This window comes from Chiloscyllium plagiosum, chromosome 31, assembly GCF_004010195.1.
Source record: "Chiloscyllium plagiosum isolate BGI_BamShark_2017 chromosome 31, ASM401019v2, whole genome shotgun sequence".
NCBI lineage: Eukaryota > Metazoa > Chordata > Chondrichthyes > Orectolobiformes > Hemiscylliidae > Chiloscyllium > Chiloscyllium plagiosum.
In genome coordinates, this window is record NC_057740.1 from 15,760,882 (window position 1) to 15,782,420 (window position 21,539).

Sequence of the window (21,539 nt, forward strand, 5' to 3'; positions counted from 1 at the left end):
ATGGTTAGGAACATGGGACTGGGATATCATAGCAATTACAGAAACATGGCCCAGGGATGGACAGGACTGGCAGCTTAATGTTCTAGGACACACATGCTACAGGAAGGACAGAAAGGGAGGCAAGAAAGGAGGGGGAAGTGGCGTTTTTGATAAGGGATAGCATTACAGCTGTACTGAGGGAGGATCTTCTTGGAAATACATCCAGGGAAGTTATTTGGATGGAACTGAGAAATAAGAAAGGGATGATCACCTTATTGGGATTGTATTATAGACTCCCTAATAGTCAGAGGGAAATTGAGAAACAAATATGTAAGGAGATCTCAGTTACCTGTAAGAATAATAGGATGGTTATGATAGGGGATTTTAACTTTCAAAACATAAACTTGGATTGCCATACAGTTAAGGGTTTAGATGGAGAGGAATTTGTTAAGTGTGTACAAGAAAAGTTTCTGAGTTAGTATGTGGATGTACAGAAGGTGCAAAACTTGACTTACTCTTGGGAAATAAGGCCGGGCAGGTGACGGAGGTGTCAGTGGGGGAGCACTTTAGGGCCAGCGACTATAATTCTATTAGTTTTAAAATAGTGATGGAAAAGGATAGACCAGATCTAAAAGTTGAAGTTCTAATTTGGAGGAAGACTAATTTTGACGCTATTGGGCAAGAACTTTCAAAAGCTGATTGGTGTAGATATTTGCAGGTAACAGGACGGCTAGAAAATGGGAAGCCTTCAGAAATGAGGGGTGACCTTATAGAGGTTTACAGAATCATGAGGGGCATGGATAGGATAAATAGACAAAGTCTTTTCCCTGGGGTGGGGGATGCCAGAACTAGCGGGCATAGGTTTTGGGTGAGGGGGGAAAGATATAAAAGAGACTTAAGGGGCAACATTTTCACGCGGAGAATGGTAAGTGTATGGAATGAGCTGCCAGAGGAAGTGGTGGAGGCTAGTACAATTACAACATTTAAGAGGCATTTGGATCGATATATGAATAGGAAGGGTTTGAAGGGATATGGGCCAGTGCTGGCAGGTGGGACTAGATTGGGTTGGGATATCTGGTCGGCATGGACAGGTTGGACCGAAAGGTCTGTTTCTGTGCTGTACATCTATGACTATGACTCTATATGTACGTTCCTCTAATTCTGGACTCTTATGTTGCCTATTTTAAAATCACTCAACCGGCCTTCACACTTGTAAAGGCTACAAAGCTTAGAATAACATACCTAAACCTCTCCACCTTATCTTCCTCCTTTAACGCATTACTTAAAAACTGCCTTTATAGCAAGCATTTGGACTTCTGACCTAAGTCGGCCTTATGTGGATCAGTCACTGTTTTTAAAAACATAATTACCATTTGAACAGTCTTGTCAGTTTTACTTATTTTATTATTTGTATAAATATAGCTGTTGTTGTTTCAAAGAGGTGGAGTGTGCTCCATGTTTCAACTTAGGAATTCAAGTTATTAAGTGCCTAAATCAATGATCTTTATAAAAGATTGCTGCAGCTCCACAAATGATTGAAAAAAGCCTTTGTCACTGACCTCACATTAAAAGGAGCATGAACAAATTCCACCTGCTTCTGATCTGTGCGCTAAGTGGGAATCCACATATTGTCTGCATAAAAGCCTCGGGATTTCTGATCTAAGAGCTGCCAATCCACAATGACAAGCCACTCGCCCTCAATCAGATTAACACAATGGGCTGGTCACGAAACCATTTCAGCGTCTCCCTCGTGCCATTAGATGGGCAAATGTCCACAGCTGAAAAATCAGTCTTTTTTTTTTGTGTTTCATAAATGTGTACAATAAAACTGCTAGAGAAACTCAGCTGTCCTGTCAGTATCTGTGCAGAGAGATACCCATGTCCACATAAAACTTTCAGGTAAGGTATGTATCTTTATTAAAGCCTACGTAAAATGATTTTAAGAGTACAGGAGGGCATTACAAGGAGCAGCACCAGTCGTACCTAAAGAAAATTGAGGCATAACCTGGTGAAGCTTACAAAACTGACTACTTGCATGTCAAATAGTGCAAACATCAAGAGACAGAGCTAAGCAATTCCACAACCAATGGATTAGATCTAAGCTCTGTAGTCCTGCCACAGCCAGCTATGAATGCTGGCAGATAAATAAACAACTCATTGGAGGCACTCCAGAAATATCCCCATCCTCAATAATGGGGAAACTAGTACATCAATGTAAAAGATAATGCTGAAGCATCTGCAGCAATCTTTAGCCAGATGTTCAAAGTGAATGATTCATCTGAACTCTTGTAGAGGTCCCCAAAACTACACAAGTCATTCTTCAGCTGATTTAATTTATTCAAGTGATGTCAAGAAATCATTGCAGACACTGGATACAACAAAGACTACAAGCCTTGACAACGTTCTACCAATAATACTGAACATATGTGCACCTGAACACATTGTGCTCAGAATCAAGCTGTTCCAGGACATCTACAATATTGGCACCTATTCAATAATTTGGAAAATGCACATGTATATCATCTAACAAAATCGGGACAAATGCAACCTGGTCAATTTCGACCCTATAAGGCTACTCTCAACCATCAGCAAAATGACAAAGTGTCATCAACAAATTATCATGTGCTAACATGTTCGCTGACTGGTTCTTCCAGGTCATTTAGCTTCTGACTTTTTTTTTTTACAGCCAGAGTTCAAACATGGACAGAGAATTAAACTCCAAAAGTGAAGGGATAGCGACTGCCATTGACATCAACATCACATTTGACCAAGTGTTAAATCCAGTTGCTCTAGTAGAACTGGAGTTAATGGGAATCGGGGAGAAAACTCTCCTAACTGGAGTCAAACCTGGCATAAAAAAGGAAGATGGTTGTGGTTGTCAGCTGTTTTCAGGCATTTTCTAGGGCCATAGTCTAGGCCCAACCACCAAGTTGCAATTGACGTTTCGGACAAAAGCCCTTCATCAGGACCCTGTATTCCTGATGAAGGGCTTTTGCCCGAAACGTCGATTTTACTGCTCCTAGGATGCTGCCTGAACTGCTGTGCTCTTCCAGCACCACTAATCCAGAATCTGGTTTCCAGCATCTGCAGTCATTGTTTTTACCACTAAGTTGCAATGATGTTCCCTCCATATGGTCAGGAGTAGGGATGTTCTCTGATGATTGCACAATGTTTAGCACCTAAACATTCAGGGCAGTGACCGTGTCCAACAAGAGAGAGTCTAACCATCACCCCCTTGATATTCAACAGTTATAACCATCATTGAATGCTCCAGTATTAATACCCTGGGGTTACCATTGACAGGAACTGAACTGAATTGGACTAGTCATATAAATGAGAGACTACAAGAGCAGGTCAGAAGATAGGAATCTTGCAGAGCAGTAATTTACCTCCTGACCCCCAAATGATGGAATACTCCTCACCTGCCTGGTTGTTAGTTCAGCTTCAACAACACAAGAAACTTAACACTATCCAGGACAAAAACAGCCTGCTTATTTGGGACCACATCCGCAAACATTCACTCCTTTCACCATTCACTTAAAAAAAAAATCAGCAAGGTTCCTCAGATAGCACCTATTGACCCCATGACCACTTCTATTGAGACAGCCAAAAGTAGTGGGTACAAAGGAACATCACCTACACATTCCTCTTCAAGTTGCTCACAATTCTGGATTTGGAAAAATCACTGTTCCTTCACTGTCACTAGGTGAAAATTCTAGACCTTCCTCCCCAATGGCAGTGCGGACCTACTTGAACCAAATGGACCCAAGTGGCCCAAGTCAACTCACCACTATCTTCTTAAAAACCTCTTGGGTCGGTAATAAAGGTCAGGCAGCAACACCCTCATCACAAGAATGTATACAGGATGTTTTTAAATTCATATCACAGAAATATATCTCTGGTCCTAGAAGACTGGAGGGTAGTGAATGTTGTAACCTTAATCAAGAAGAGCTGCAAAGAAAAGCCTGGGAACTACAGACCAGTAAGGCTAATATCTGTGAGAAGGTTCTGAGAGGAGATATACATGAATCTGGAAAGACAAGGTTTGATTAGGAATAGTCAGCATGGCTGTGTGTGTGGGAGATCATGCTTCACAAAATTTTTTAAAAGAATTCCTTGATGAAGTGACCAGGAAGGTTGACGAGGGCAGGGCGGTAGACATAGTCTATATGGATTTCAGTAAGGCCTTTGATAAGGTTCCACATGGTAGGCTGCTCTGGAAGGTTACATTGCAGAGAATCCATGGGGAGCTGGCAAATTGGATACACAACTGGCTTAATGTTAGGAAGCAGAGAGTAATAGTGGAAATATGCTTGTCGACTGGAGGCCTGTGACTAGTGGAATGCCTCAAGAGACCATGCTGGGCCCACTGCTGTTTGTTATCTATATCAACGATTTGGATGAGAGTGTAAAAGGCATGATTAGTAAGTTTGCAGATGACACTAAAATAGTGGAGTGAGGAAGGTTATCAGGAGTTGCAGCAGGACCTTGATCAGCTAGGGAACTGGCAGAGAAATAGCAAATGGAGTTTAATACAGATAAGTGTGTGGTCTTGCATTTTGGAAGGTCAAATCAAGGTAGAACTCTCATGGTGAATGGTAGGACCTGAAGAAGTGTGGTGGAACAGAAGGACTTTGGAGTTCAGGTGCACAGTTCTCTGAAAGTAAAGTCACAGATAGACAGGGCAGTGAAGGCACGGCTTTTGGCACACTAACCTTCATCAGTCAGGACATGAGTATAGAAGTTATGTTTCAGTTGTACAGGGCATTGGTGAGGCCGCACTTGGTGTATCGTGATCAGTTTTGGCCCCCTGCTGTAGGAATGATGTTACTAAACTGGAAAGAGTTCAGAAGAATGTTGCCAGGACTCAATGGTCTGAGTTATAGCAAGAGGTTGGACAGCTAGGACATTTTTCTTTAGAGTGTAGGAGACTGAGGGAGGGTCTTATAAAAGTGAGTAAGATCATGACAGGCATGGATAGGGTGAATGCACTCAGTCTTTTTCCCAGGGTTGGGGAATTGAGGACTAAAAAGGCATCAGTTTAAGATTAGCAGGGAAAGAATTAAAGGAAACTGGAGGGGTAACATTTTACAGAGGGCGGTACGCATATGGAATGAGTTGCCAGCGGAATGGTTGAGGCAAGTACATCAACAACATTTAAAAGGTATTTGGACAAATGCGTGGCTAGGAAAGGATTACAGTGATATGGGCCAACTGCAGAGAAGTGGAGTTAGTGTGGATGGACATTTTGGTTAGCCTGGACCTGTTTGGGTCAAAGGGTCTGTCTCCGTGCTGTAGGATTCTGACCATGACTAAAAACTTAGATATTATAAAACTTTAGTGTTGATATATTATGCTCACCCCACTTTAAAAGAACCACTAAGTTCTACTACAGACTTGAGGGGGGGAAAAAACTTAGTATGACAGTAGAGCATCAGCTAAGTGAATCTGAGGGGCATTACTGTTAGTGATACTGTCTTTTGGATATATGCATTGTTAAACCAAGGTCCCATCTAATCCTATGGGTGAATATACAAGATTCCATGGTAATATTTAAAAGGATGAACAGTTGAACTCTTTCTAGTGTCCTGGCAAATCTCAAATCAACACAAAACCAGATGGTTACTATTATCACATTGCTATTTGCAAGAGCTTGCTGCACACAAGTTAATTGACACATTTACCACTCAATTACCACACATCATATAGTACTACATTGGCTTTGAAGCAGTTTGGGACATCTTATCTTGTGAAAGATGTTATATAATTGTAAGCTAAAAGTGCTGCAAGTTATTTGACTCATTTCAAAGTTTAAGCGGATTTTGAATTTTGTTTCTTCTTGCAGGATTCCACGTTGCTCCATGTGGCTGTCTTTATGACCCCAGAATTCATAATATTTCAAATAATGGACCATCTTGTGAATTACCACCTCGAATTGCTTCCCCATATTATGGTCATAACTTTATTTTAAACACAGCAGCACCAATCCCTACACACCCAGATCTTCAATACCTTTCCCCATTGTATTGTTCCCCTTCTGACCAAAACAATACCGTATATCAACCATCTCAGGTCTACTATCAACAAACTCCAATTTTACAACCAGGAAGAAATCAAGTCACATATTCTGGACCATTATTTCCCTTTAATGGTAAAACTCATGTATCCCATGTTCCTGCAAGATTTCAAAATGATTTGAGACATCATCGGGTTCAATTACAGCAGCATCATAGCCCAAGGCAAAGTAATCAACCTCTAAAGGCTTTGAAATCAGAGGATGCAAGGAGTAAAACAATCCCACTGCCTACAGATACATCAACTCAGGAAAATTCTTCTGACCAATTGAACCCACACCTCAGCCCCAATGGTCATGGTGGACAGGAAAATCAAAAGTGTATTGTTTCTTCAATTACTAATAAAACATCATTAATGGATGACGAGGAGCAAATGCTTGCTGCACTTGATGCAGTAAGTGAAGAGGAGTTACATGAACTTATTTCCAATGAAAAAACAGCAGCAAACAAGAGCTTTGGGAGTCCAGCTGCTCAAGTGGCAGATGCATTGCCTGATGAGATTTCATTAGAAGATGCTATGAAGATGTTTGATTGTATTCCTTTTCATAATGCATCATTAAACAATTCACCCATAGTCATATCAGGAAAACTTTCTAGTAGTGCAGATCTAAATGATTACAGTACAGACAGAGAGATCAGTCAGGATAATATAGAAGAAAATAACATTGCTGAAGACGTCACAAGTACCATACAGATCCCATGGAATGGAATGTCCAATCTGTCTCTGACATTTGAAAAAAGCTTTGAAGACAGCATGGGACTCCTGGCACTTCCCAAAGAGCTGATAACCTCTGATTATGAAGTACCCGAGATTGCAGACATAATCACAACCATGGATTTCTTTTATAGTGTTAGCATTTATGGCCTGTACAACGATGAGATATCAAACTACAGCTTTCATGAACCATTTTATGGTACTATAAAAGACAACAGTTGCAGTACAGGTGCGATTACCTTTCCAAGGCCTATAGAATCATCTCCAGGAACTGATATTGCCACAAAAATTGTTCTTGACTCTGTTAAAAAAGAAAAGAGACATTCCACAGATATGATCTCTTACCCTTCATCTAAGAAATATCGGATTGCTGATTCTGCAGCTTTGGAAGCAGTTCAGGAGTTCTGTACAGTTTCAATGTCTGCTACAATGAAAAAGCGTCTTGGGATTGAAGACCAGTGAATACTCAATTTGAGATCAAATGTGACTGTGGTGATATTTTAAAGTTCAGTAAAATACAATGAATACATATTTTAATTGTGTATGTACAAATAAACAATTTGTGATAAAAATTCTGTGAAGGTAATTTGATTGCATATAGAAGGAGGAATGTAGGAAACTTACATACTTCATGAATGCTCTGAAAATAACTAAGGATGAAATTGAAAGGTGCACTTTATGATTTTGTACATTAGTCCCTAAAATGTGAAAACTAGTTTCTTGCCAAGTCAGATACCTTAAAGTTTATTTATAACACTATTTACAATGCTACAATATCATAAATGAAAAATTTGTGCATCACATACACATAACTGGATGACTGAAGATACTGCACTAACTGCATTACACAGAGTGACTGAAAGCGAGAGAGTTCCAGAATAATGTACCTGTCACCTGTAGTGATGTCACTTAACTGTCTTAAAAGGGTTGGATCTAGAACCTACAGCATAAAACAATATATGACATCTCAGTAAATTCCAACTGATGCAAAAAGTTGCAAGCCAGCAGCTAATAAAATTCTGAATTAAAGTTGGTGAAACAGCAAAATGCAAGTCAAATAAGGTTGTATTCAAATGATACATTATTTTGATCAGAATATAATCGAATATTCCAACAAGTTCAGATGGTTGAATACTGAAGGAGATGTCTATGCATCAGTTGTCCAGTAGACAAGAGCTAAACTAGAGTGACAAAATAAGACTCTACCAATGCCCATGATTTGTAATTTTGATCCACAAACATAGCATTTCAAGATAATGGGCAAGATCTTCGACTGGAAATTTAAAAAAACTCTCAAAGGTGTCAAAGATATCATAGTGACATTCACATTTATAATAGTTGTTTTTGCAATATTGCAGTAGAAACCAGATTTTTGCTATTAAATTATCAGATTCAAATGTATTGATAATCCCTTAGGTTTAGGCCATAGATCTAAGTTCATGTACTTAATATCAAAGACTGGTTGTTGAGAATTCTTCATATGCAACTGATTAAATAAATGCAGTATCCACGATCAGTGGTTGTCTGATACTGCTGATTTTAACCTTTTTTAAAAAAGGTTTTATGAAGTGATCCACCATATGAACTGCATTTCAACAAAAGTATAGCAAACATTGAGGCAAAGGCAAGTGTATTGAAGTGGGGACCAAACAGGACGTAGAATTACTTTAGAATTATTTAACAGCCAATAGATTATATTCCCTACCGGATGGAAATAGGCCCTTTAGCCCAACAAGTCCACACCGACGCTCCGAAGAGTAACCCACCTCGACCCATTCCTCTACTTTCACCCCTGACTAAACGTACCTAACACCATAGACAATTTAGCATGGCCAATTCACTTGACAAGTACATCTTTGGATTGTGGTAGGAAACCAGAACACCCAGAAGAAACCACACAGACACAAAGAATGTGCAAACTCCACATGGACAGTCGCCAGAGGCTGGAATCGAATCTGGGTCCCTGGTGCTGTGAGGCAGCAGTGCTAACCACTGAGCCACTGTGCTGCAGACTCAATCTGCTAAATGTACTCCTCTTGGAATGTCTCAATTGCAAATGTTCATTTGAATGATTCACTCTACATTTTAATGGACTGCATTTGTTTCCTAATCAGATTGAGTCCCTGCATCTTAGTGGGAATAGACCATTACTACTGCATCATTTTGCTGACAACCTTCAATAAGCCAGTCCACGAATTTCCAACAAGAGTGATCATTTTCCCCATTTGTGGGATGTGGGCATCACTGACTGGCTAGCACTTTTTCCCCGTGAGAAGGTGGTGGTGAGCTGCCTTCTTGAACCACTGCAGTCTACCTGTTGGGGATTGACCCACATTGCCATTAGGGAGGTGAAGGGATGGTGATATTTTTAAAAAAGTCAGGATGGTGAGTGGCTTGGGCGGGGGGTGTTTGCAGGTGGTGGTGTGCCTATGCATCTATTGCTTGTCCATCTAGATGCAAGTGGTCATGGGTTTAGAAGATGCTGCCTGTGGATCTTTGGTGAATTTCTGTAGTGCATCTTCTAGACAGTACTCATTGCCGCTATTGAGCATTGATGGTGGATTGGGATTGGAAATAGATGATTCTGGATGTGGTGCCAATCAAATGGACTTTTGTCCTAGATGGTGTCAAGCTTCTTAAAATGTTGTTGGAGCTGTACTAACAAGTGGGGAGTATTCCATCACACTCCTGATGTATATCTTCTAGATGGTGGATTTGCTCTGGGGAAATTTGGAGGCAAGATACTTGCTGCAGTATTCCTCGACTCTGACCTACTCTTGTAACCACTGTTTACATAGTGAGTCATTGGTTTCTAGTGAATGGTAACCCCTAGGATGTTGAAGGTTGGGGGGGGGGGGGGGTTCAGTGATTGGTAACACCAATGATTGTCAAGGGACGATGTTGGATGGTCTCTTATTGGTGATAGTCGTAGCCTGACATTTGTGTGGCATGAATGGTACTTGCCACTTGTCAGACCAAGCCCGGACATTGACTGCTTCTGTATGTGGAATTGAAAGTGATGCTGAACATTTTGAAATCATCAGCAAACATCCCCACCTCTGACTTTATGATGTAGGGAAGATCATTGATGAAGCAGCTCATCCTAGGACACTACTGAGGATCTCCTCCAGAGATGGCCTGGAGCAAAAATACCGACATCCAACAACCACAACCATCTCCCAATATTCCAGGTGTGACTCTAACCAGCAGATTTTTCCCTTGATACCCATTGGTTCCAGTTTTGCTAGGGCTCTTTGAAGCCACACTCTATCAAATGCAGCCCTGATGTCAACTGCTGTCACTCTCACCACATCTCTGGAATTCAGCTCTATTGTCACATTTGAACCAAGCCTGTAAGGTGGTCAGGAGCTGAGTGGGCCTGGTAGAATCCAAACTGGGTGTCACTGAGCAGGTTATTGCTGAGCAGATGTTCCTTGATAGTACTATTGATTACACCTTCCATTATTTTACTGATGGTCGAGAGTAGACTCGACCGGACTGATAGTAATTGGCTGCTTGGATTTGTCCTGCTTTTTGCGTACAGGATATACATGAGCACTTTTCCACGTTGCCAGGAGAATGCCAGTCTTAGCTGTACTGGAAGAACTTGGGGAGAGGAGCAGCAAGTTGTATCGTCATAGAGTCATACAGCACGGAACCTGACCCTATGGTCCAACTAGTCCATGTCAGACAGAATCCCAACTATACTCGTCCCATGTACCTACTCCTGGCCCATATCCCTCTAAACTCTCCTCTTCATGTACTCATCCAAATGTCTTTAAAAATGTTGTAACTGTGCCTGTATCCACCACTCCCTTAGGAAAGCCATTCCACCCCCAAATCACTCTTTGTAAAATATCTGCCCCTTATTTCCTCTTTAAATCTCTCTCCTCGCAACTTAAACATACATCCCCAGTCTTGCAATCCCTCATCTTCGGGAAACGATACCATTATTTATATCCTTCATGATTTTTGTAAATCTCTAAGGTCATCTGTTATTCTCCTACACTTCAGTGAAAAACATCCCAGCCTTTCTTTAAAACTCAAATCTTCCATATCAGGCAACATTCTGGTAAAGCTCTTCTGAACCATCTTCAGTTTAATAATATCCTTCTATAAACAAGGTGACCCAGAACTGGACACCGTACTCCAGAAGATGCCTCACGTGCAACATCCTGTACAACTTCAACATAACTTCCTAACACCTCTACTCAAAAGGACTGAGCAACGAAGGCAAGCGTACTAAACACCTTTTTAACCATCCTATGTCACAAATTTCAAAGAATTATGTACCTCTGCCCCATTTGATCAAGATCTTTGTAATCCGAGAAAACTTTCTTCACTTTCTACTACGCTACCAATTTTAATGTTGTCTGCAAACTTAATAACCATGCTTTCTATATTCTCATCCAAATTATTTATAATATTAATGACAAAAAGAGGACCCAGAACTGATCCCTGTGGAACAATGCTTTTTGGACTGGAGGCCTGCACCAGCAACCTTCCACCACCTCTATCTCCTACCATTAAGACAGTCATGTATCTAATTACCCCAAATCCCATGTGACCTAACTTTAATTAATCTACCAAGCAAAACCATGTCGAAGGCTTTGAGAAAGTCTAAGTAAACAATGTCTACTGTTCTACCCTCAATCGTTTTGATAACTTCAAAAACTCAAATTTGAGAGACATGATTTTCCTTGCACAAAGCAAAGCAGTGCTCTGGAGCACAAGTCTTGAGTGTTATTGCTGGAATGTTGTCGGGGCCCATATTTATATAAAGGACTTGGATGATGAAACCAAAAGAATGGCTGCTAAAATTATTTCAATACACAAGGAGGCAGGAATTACATGCGATGAGGATATAATGGGGCTACAAAAGGTATATCAATGAGTTAAGCAAGTAGGCAAAGATTAAAAATACAAGCACAATGTGGGAAAATGTGAAATTGTTCAGACTAAAAATTCAAATTATTTCTGTAGTGACAGACTGCAGAGCGCAAAATTGCAAAACTCCCTCAGGTATAGCTAATGGGTAGGAAAGTTAATGAAATGTTATTTATTCCAAAGGAAATAGACTACAGAAAAAGTGGGGAGGTTATGCTTCGATTACATAGGACATTTGTGAGACCACATCAGGAATACGGGACACAATATTGGTCAGCTTATTTTTAAAAAAAGGGGAATGTAAACAAACTAATTTAGTTTAAAAGATTACAAGACTAGTACCTGGAATGTTAAGCTTTTATCCACTAGTTCAGAGGTGCATGAAGTGACTTGACTGAAACACAATCCTGAAGGGTATCGATAGGACAGATGTGGAAAGAAAGTTTATTCTTTTAAAAAGACACTTGATTCTAGATTCTTTATAAGATACTTAAACAGACAAAGTGGCATTTCTGAGTGGAGTCTCTTTGGATATCTACTTCCAATGACTTTTCAGAAACACAGTCTTTGAAAGATTTCAAGGCAGAGATTGAGACACTCTTGGTAAGCAAGAGGCTGCAAGAGTGACCAGGGTAGATTAGAACCAAAGTGCACAGCTGCTCCAAGGTTTTGCATCAATACACCAATCATAGAATTGACTTCCAATTCTGAAGATGAAGACTGTATTATAGTCAGTGAATTCCAGATTCCCACCATTCTCAGCAAAAAAAAAATCTCATCCCCTCAAAGCGTCCTACCCCTTACCTTAAATCTATCATTGATCCTTCCAGCAAGGGGCAACATTCCTTGTATGTTCCCCTCAAAAATTTTATAGATCTCAAATCATGCACCCTCCTCCACAGCCCCCTCTACTCCAAGGAAAACAACCCAGTGTATCCAATCTTTCTCCATAAAAGAAAACTCTGCAGCCCAGGCATCCACCTGGTAAATCTTCTCTGCACTCTCTCCACTGTTATCACATCTCTCCTATAAATGATGGAGATGCCAGTGTTGGACTGGGGTGTACAAAGTTAAAAAATCACAACACCAGGTTATTGTCCAACAGGTTTAATTGGAAGCACACTCGCTTTTGGAGCGACGCTCCTTAATCAGGTGATAGTGGAGAGCTCAATCCTAACAGAATTTATAGGCTATAAATTCTGTGTTAGGATTGAGCCCTCCACTATCACCTGATTAAGGAGCGTCGCTCCAAAAGCGAGTGTGCTTCCAATTAAGCCTGTTTGACTATAACCTGATGTTGTGTGATCTTTAACCTCCTATAAGTGTGTATTCTAAAACTGCACACAATATTCCAGCTCCAGCCTAAGGACATTTTTAATGCAGTTTCAGCATCCCCTCCCTACTCTTTAAAATCTGTATCTCAACTAATACAGGCAAGTATCCCAAATGTCTTCTTAACACTATCTGCTTATCCTGCTACTTTAAAAGGACAAATGGGCATGCACACCAAGGTACCTCTGATCCTCAGTGCTTCTCAGGGTACTACCATTCATCATTTATTCCCTTGTTTGTCCTGCCCAAGTGCATCAGCTTATGCCTATCTAGATTGAATTGCCACAGATCAGTTCACCTGACCAGCAGGTCAGCATCTTCTTCCCGTCTATGTTAACATCACAGGTCTTCTCCCTGATTTCTGTACCCACATTATATAGTCTCTCTCACTAGTGAGCACCAAAGTCTTATTTAGAATCCAAAAGAGAAAATGCTGTAAAATCTCAGCAGGTCTGGCAGCATCTGTAAGGAGAGAAAAGAGCTGACGTTTCGAGTCTAACTGACCCTTTGACAAAGCTCAACAAGCCCTGGATTTAGAATCCAGTATCCCCACCGGTCCCTTATGTAAACTACCACTGTGGTCACTAATAGGCCCTACTTAGTCCATGGTTGTCCTTAATACATTTGTAAATATGTAGTACGTTCCTTTATTTTACCTGCCATCAATCTTGCATGCTTCTTTTTATGCTCGATTTCCTTTTCAAGATTCCATTTGCATATCCTGTATTCTAGGGTTCCTGTTGTTTTGAACTCTTCGTATCTGGCATAAGCCTCCCTTTTTCTCTTTATCCAATTCTGTGCATCACTTTATACCCAGGGCTTGTGGGATGTGTTGGTATCATTGTCTTTACTGGAAGATGTTGACCCTGTAGTCTCTATTCCCTTCAAATAGTCTCACTTCTTTGACACTTTAATTTGGCCAGCATGAACTTGAAGCATGCATTGATTTTATTACTTGAAAAACATCTCCCACTAGTTTAGAAGTTTGATTTTAGGCAGATTGTCCTTTTCCATACAACCTTAAATCTAATGAGGTTATGATGGTTGATTGCAAAATGATCCCCCATCGATTCTTCAACCACTTGTCCAGCTTTTTTGCTAAAATGGAGACCAGGACTGTCCTAACTCTTGCACTGATTTCTACATACTGGCTTTAAAAAAAAAAGAGAGTTCTCCTGAACACAGAATTTAAGAATTACACTCCCTCAAAAACTTACTATGACAACCCAAATTAATATCAGGGAAGTTGAAATCCTCTATTTTTACACTACAGATATGTAGACAAATTTCAGTTCTATTTCTCTCTGTTCAGAGATCTACAATACACTCCAAGCAATGTACTTGCTCCTTTAAGTTCTACTCACATGGTTCTATTTCTAAGATGTCATTCCTCCTTATTGCTACAATTAATTCCTGGTCAATATAGTGACACCTTCTCCTCTATTTCCTTCTTGTCGTCTGTAGATCCTATATCCTGGAATATAGGAAGTTGCCAGTACTACCCAGGGCGACACAATGGCTCAGTGGTTAGCACTGCTGCCTCAGTGCCACAGACCTAGGATTGATTCCCACCTCAGGTGACTGTCTGTGTGGAGTTTGCACATTCTCAGTATCCACATGGGGTTTGCCCCCCAGGGGCTCCGCTTTCCTCCCACAATCCAAATGTGTGCCAGTCAGGGGAATTTGCCATGTTAGATGCATTAGTCATTGGTAAAATGTAGGGAAATGAATCTGGTGTAGACTTGTTGGGTCAAATGGCTTGCTTCCAAACTGTAGGGAAACAAGTCTAATCTAAAAACCTCTCTTTCAGTGATAGCAATGATAACACACTCCTATTTTAAAATTTGGGCCTCAACTTATCTGCCTTGCTCATTGCACTCCTTGCATTCAAGTAAATACCATCTAAAATGGTTAAACTCCCTTGTGTACTACAAGTTTATAATTTCGAAGCTTTCTAAACTCCCCTGCTATCTCCTCCTGCTGAATAGTCTCTCTGGCTCTCACCCTCTGTCAAGTTAGATTAAAAACACTGCAACAGCATTGACCAGCCTTCCTACAAGGATGCTGGTGCCACTCAGATTCAGATGCAATCCATTTACCTTGTTCAGGTTCCACTGCCAGCAAAAATGGTCCCAATGGCCAAAAATCTAAATCCCTTCTTCCTGGATCATGTCACCAGCTGCACATTCGCCTGGACTTATTTCCTATTTCTATACTCAGTAGCACATGGGACCAGAAGTATTCCAGAGATTACTGACTTTTGAGTCTTGCTTATTTCTTAACTCCCTAAAATTCTGCTTGCAGGAAGTTATTCCTTTATCTACCCACATCATCAATGTCAATGATACATTATTGATATGCCTCCTGAAACTGCAAGTGTTAAACCAGGATTCCTTTTCTCTTCTCAGTTCAAGCTGAAACATTGAGCTCCTAGTCCTTCAGATTCCCCAAAAATAGTGTTTCCTCATCCAATTTGTATTCATACAGCACCTTTAACAAACATCATCATGCGAATTATTAAATAAAGCATCACTGTGCTATATAAAACACGATCTTAGGTCAGATAACCAAAAAGGAAGTTTCAAGGAGTGTATTAAAAAGGGAATGAGAGATTCAGGTTAGCTGTAACAATTGGTGTTAGCTAGACAATATGTTGAAGGTGTTAGCCCCGTGTTCTCAGTCTATGCCATGTTTAGATTGATTCTAATCTAAAAAGGGAGATAACAGTTTTACATGAATTCATGCAGTTTTTGAGCAAAGTACAATGTAACTCTGCAAGTACAAATTCACCCCACAAAATATATGTGTGCATGTGGGTCTGTGTGTGTAGGGAGTGTAGAGTGGTCTAAGTCTCAGAGGTTGCCTGTGTGCGTGTGCATAGTGTAATGGTGGTCACCTGCAGTGTGACATGAACCCAAGGTCCCGGTTGAGGCCCTCCCTATGACTATGGAACTTAGCTATCAGCCTCTGCTCAGCCACTTTTCGCTGCTGCCTGTCCTGAAGTCCGCCTTGGAGGATGGTCACCCAAAAAAAGGTCAGAGGTCAAATGTCCTGGACCGCTGAAGCGTTCCACAACTGGGAGGGAACACTCCTGTCTGATTGCTGCACAGTGCCCATTCATCCGTTGCCATAGCCTTTGCTCAGTTTCCCCAATGTACCATGCCTCAGGGCATCCTTGCCTGCAACGTATAAGATGGACAACGTTGGCTGAGTCACAGGAGTACCTGCCACATACATGGTGGGATCTGTCCCCATGTGGAATGGTGGTATCCATGTCCACACTCTGACACATCTTGCAGTGCCTGTGACAGGGTTGTATGGAGTTGTCCTGAAAGCCAGGCAGCTTACTACAAACAATGATCTGTTTGAGGTTTGGCGGTTGTTTAAAGGCAAGCAGTGGAGTTGTGGGTAAGGTCTTGGCGTGGTGCTCATCCTCATGGAGCATGTGTTGCAGGTCACGAAGAACATGGTTTAGTTTCAGTTCCTGGGAAGTACTGAACAACGAAGGGTACCCTGTCGGTTGCAGCACGTGTCTGTCTCCTGAGGAGGTCATTACAGTTCTTTGCTGTGGCATGTCGGAACTGGCAGTCGATGAGTTGAACATCATACCCAGATCTTGTGAGGGCATCCCTGAGTACTTACAGGTGCCTGTCACGTTCCTCCTCATCTGAGCAGATCCAGTGTACGCATAGGACTTGTCCATAGGGGATGGCTGTTTTCATGTTTTGGGTGGAAGCTGGAGAAATGTAGCATTTGAGGTTGTCTGTGGGTTTGTGGTAGAGTGTGGTGCTGAGGTGTCCATCCTTGATGGAGATGCATGTGTTCAAGAAGGAGACAGATAATAGAGAGTGGTCCATGGTGAGATGAAAGTTGATGTCACTGTGTGTAGTTTTATCAGTGACTCCTCGCCATGGGTCCAGAGGGAGAAAATGTCATCAATGTACCTGGTGTATAAATGTTGGTTAGAGATTCTGTGTAGAGAAGTCTTGTTTGAACCTGTTCATAAAGATGTTGGCATCTTGGTGCAAATTTGGTCCCCATGGCTGTTCGGAGTGTCTGGGAGAAGAACTGGTTGTCAAAGGTGAAGACGTGATCGAGGATAAAGCGGATTAGTTGTAGGATGGTGTTTGGAGATTGGCAGTTGTTGGTGTTGAGTACTGAGGCCGTTGCCACGATGCCATTCATTGTGAGGAGGAGGTCAGTAGTTCCAGAGTTTCTGCAAGACTTTCAGTGTTGTGACAGAAGCTTGGGATCCCCTGTGCAATAGGTTTCAAGTAATTACAGCTGTACTCAAAATACCCCAATTCAATTTTACTATTTCCAGAGTCTTCAGAGTTCCATCTTTGGAACCACAAAGCAGAGTAGAATCAGGAGAATGACACTAACATCCTCTTATTTGGCTTCAGTTTCTGTATGGCAAATTTACAGATCCAATTTTTGAATACTAATGAATGGGTGAACCAGTGGATGGAGAAGTAGTCCAGTCAAGAGAAAGATAGTGACAAAAGATTTAAAGTCTCCTGGGTAACTACAAAAATAAGTAATCCATGGAATCCTCCAACATCTCCAATTCTACCTTGGAATTAGAGATTCCCAGGGAATAAAAGAAACTGCCCATCAATATAAGCTTCTCATGCAGATTTGCATGGGAATTTATATCAGGACTTCTGCAAGCTCCTGACATCCATCTTCAGTCATTTGAGCCAACCTTTATTCAATCATGCACACCATGAGCATTGTTGTATGCGTTAAATAGTATTGGATTGAAAGAATTAATTGCAGCATGTTTCAGCTGAATAATCTTTGAGGAATAGAGATCATATTGGGAAATGATCAATGCTGGGCCTACTGTAAAAAAGGTTACTGAAACACTTAATGGAGACAGACTGGAAGAGGAGAAATAACATTTTCCAAGACCAGATGGTATTTAATTAGAGCTTAGATAGTCTGATGCTGGACAACCTATACCAACATTCTAGTGGAGACAATTCTGGAAAGAATTTTTAAAATAGAGCACATCGTTCATAGAATGCTCTTAAGGAAATAAGTGATCTCCTCTGAAAGCTGAAGCTAGCTGCTAATGACATGGAGGTCTGCATTATTGGCAGACATGGATTAATATACTGGTGCACCATGATGCACATTGGTTACAACTCAGCTCCTGACACCACCAACACCCTCCCTTTCAGATCAGGTAAATGAGGAAAAGAATAAAACCAGACTTTTTCAGACAGATGGGCTAAAATTGACCAAATGATCTTAAATATTTAAACTTGTGAGGTCTTGCTTTTTCTGCATTTAGGGCATTAATATTATTATAGACTTGGATCAGTCCCGCTGGACCAGATCAAAATTTATAACAGGGACTAGAGGAGTTGTATCAAGGCAATTAGGACCTGAAAAAGGATCAATTGACATATCTTCCATCCCATGAGCATAGTGTAGTGTACTGTTCCTGGGATGAGCTTACCAGTCTTCAGTGTGCTATCAAAGTGTTACGTAGTTGTTCAAGTTGTGCATTAGAATGTAGTACTAGTAATTTGTATTTAATTTCAAGTTTAACCAGTAGGTCAAGAGAGCTATTTATCAGAGATTTAAATGTAATTAGCTATTAACAATCAATCATTCAACTAAGGTAGAGCCTAACTTCTGCTCAAGCTATTGGCATTCATTTCAATGCAACAATTTGTACTAGTGTCCACAAAGGTTGGTGGCAGTGTATACACACACAAGATATCCCAGTTGGTTCCATTAGAAATAGTTGAAATTAGGATGTATTGCCTTGCAATACAAGTCATAATGTGCACTTTTCCACCATGGTTACTTAACAATTCCAGAATATAAAGCACTTTAGTTTCAATAATTATAGAACAACCACTTCACTATGCAATTATTTATTTGAGTAGCAATCAAGGAAATGTCACATGTACATGCTTCAATCTTACAGTATAACAGTTTACCATACCACCCCTCACCCACCAATCAAGCTGGTCATTAATTCTGTACAATGTTGTTTTGCACAGCATAACAAGTAGGTAGCAATTCAAAAAAAAACCTAAAATTTATCACAGCTACACTGTCATAAAAGTCACATTTATATTTCAATTTCAGAAGCATACCCTCAGAGCTGTTTTAGGTACATTGCAAGAGAAACAAAAATCACATACCTACACCTCAGGTTCCAGCAAACTATGCTGCAAGTCACACAAAGGCCATTAAACCTTAGCTCTCAAGTGACTCAGGCTTGTCTAAAGAGGCTAGTTCAAATATAAAATTAGTGCCTTAGAACTATTTTCCCTCTTCCAATGCTATTATGAAAACCTTTAGTGCCATCTGGGCCAAAAGGAAGTCTGACTAATCCAGGAGGTAGGCTTGAACCACTTTGATGCTTCCTGACTGACTGCTTACACATTTGGTTAATTTCTACAGGAGCAGCCTGACTGGCAGCTAGCTTACGCCTTTGTACCCAGGGACTTCCAGAACATTTTACATTATCTGACCAATGGTCAAGAAACGTCTTGTTAAATTCAGGACTTGTACCTGGGCTGGGCCAAGATCCTGGTCCAAAAAAATCTGTTTTGGGTGATGGATGGTGATAAACTAGGCTTTTGCAGTGAGTGCATGGACCACAATGATGGTCAATACATGACTGACTACATGGAACAGAGCTTGGATTTGACATTTGACTAACACAATTACAGACACCACATGTTTTATGCTGCAGGTATCTTTGGATAGAAGCAGGTGAATTAGCACCATCAGATTCTGAAGAACTATAAACAGACTCTTCCAGAGTATATTGCATCTGCTCCATCTTTGTGGGCCCTCTTAAAGGCTTTTTAGGAGTTGATTTCTTTAAATCCTCAGATTCATCTGTATCAATGCAACTTATTTTTTTAGTACCTTTGCCTGTCAATATTACAACTTTTAGATTTTCACCATCATGACAGTGTTTTTTGCCAAGTTCATCATAAGCATTTTTAGCACCTTCATAACATTCATATTCAATCAAAACACAAACTTTGGTTCCAACTTCTGGATACTTCAACCTATACTTTTTCAGCTCAGCAGGAATTTCCTTACCTGGTTGCAAAATGCGAATTGAACTGATTGGACCATAAATAGCAAAGATTTTCATTGCTGTTTCCATGATGTTTATACGGCCCCACATTTCATTATTCTTCTCTGGAAAGTACTTATTAAGATTCCATGCCAATATACGTTTACTTGGTGGTACTGAGAGGAGGAAATCTGGTACTGGAATTTTTCGGCGAATCTTTGTCCCTTCTGGATTGATTTCTAGTAATTTGGAATAATTCAGTGCATAAGCTGTTGCCTTCCAGTCTTTAGTCAAGCATTTCACCTAAAAGGCAAGCAAACACACAGTAATTCCGAATTGTGGATTAGTGTGAAGATTAAGTAATTTTAACTATTTTAAAAGTAACACTTTGGAATTTAAAGAATTTTGCAAACACTGCAGGAGGTTAAATGAGAATGGAAAAATTCATTAACACCAAAGTGATCTTTAAACTGTAGACTGCCAGCTTTTACTGCACAGAAGTATTCTGTGATAATTAGTCACCAGAAATATGAAAACCCTATCTTTTAAGAGGTTTTATACAGCAAAGTGTAAACATCTTACATTTTTAAATGGTGATTACAATAGCATCAATTCCTATATCGCAAGAATCTTGCTGCCACAGAGATCTAGTCTCTCCATAGCCAATAATGTTTTCTTCTTGCTGCACTCACTGTGCAATCCACTTTCAGCCTCATCTTGCTTCTCCACAGACCTGAACATCTTTCCCCCCCACCGAATCAACAGATCAATTTGAGAATTAATGCTGAGTCAAGCAGTAGAAGTCACCAGGAGGATACTGAAAAAAAGTGTACAGATAAAACAACAACATTGAAATAAAACAGAAGAGGAGCTGGAATTAGACCTAGGATGAATATGGGAAAAAGTTACTTCTGTTTATATAGTAGCTAACAGCAAAACGTTGCAAGGTGTTTCACTAGAATGTTTATGAAACAAAATAATTCGATTACCACAAATTCCAAAGAAGAGTCATGTTGGATTGGAAATGTTAACTTTTTCTCTCCACAGAATGCCACCAGGTTTGCTGAGGTTCTCTTGTATATTTGTTTTTATTTCCCATATAGGATCTGTTGGGCAAGTGGCTAAAATGTACATGTGTTATTTTTATATTGATACTTTAAGAGGCCAAAAAGATAGGAAATTCCAGAGTTTAAGGGCTTATGGTAAAAAAACAAAATAGTCACTTGAGAGAAACTGTGGTTTATAGGCCCTTTAATAGTAACCACACCATTGGACAAAGCAAGTTGTAATAGGAACACAGGAGCAGAAATATGCAATTCAATGAGATTATGGCTGACCCATCCACTCCAATTTGCTCCCAACACACACAATATCCCTATCTCTCTTCGTTGGTTATACAAAATCAACCATACTCAAAATGGAGCTTCCAAGCAGCAAATCCCAAATATTCAGAACTTCCAAGTAACTAAAAATTCTCATCTCAGTGCTAACT

General features: G+C 40.4%; 1 protein-coding gene across 6 annotated transcripts in view; it reads right to left on the reverse strand.

Annotated features, from left to right (window-relative positions):
* LOC122565091 (la-related protein 6-like) overlaps positions 1-21,539 on the reverse strand; it is a 58,487-nt gene that overhangs the window by 23,091 nt on the left and 13,857 nt on the right. For 3 of the 6 annotated variants that reach the window (XM_043720724.1, XM_043720725.1, XM_043720726.1), the window contains one exon: positions 18,873-20,350. In XM_043720724.1, coding sequence (XP_043576659.1) covers positions 19,262-20,350 — 1,089 coding nt within the window. In that variant the 3' untranslated portion in view covers positions 18,873-19,261. Of the gene's footprint in view, positions 1-7,007; positions 7,070-18,872; positions 20,351-21,539 lie in introns of those variants that run through there. The other 3 variants (XM_043720728.1, XM_043720729.1, XM_043720727.1) reach the window with 2 other exon arrangements.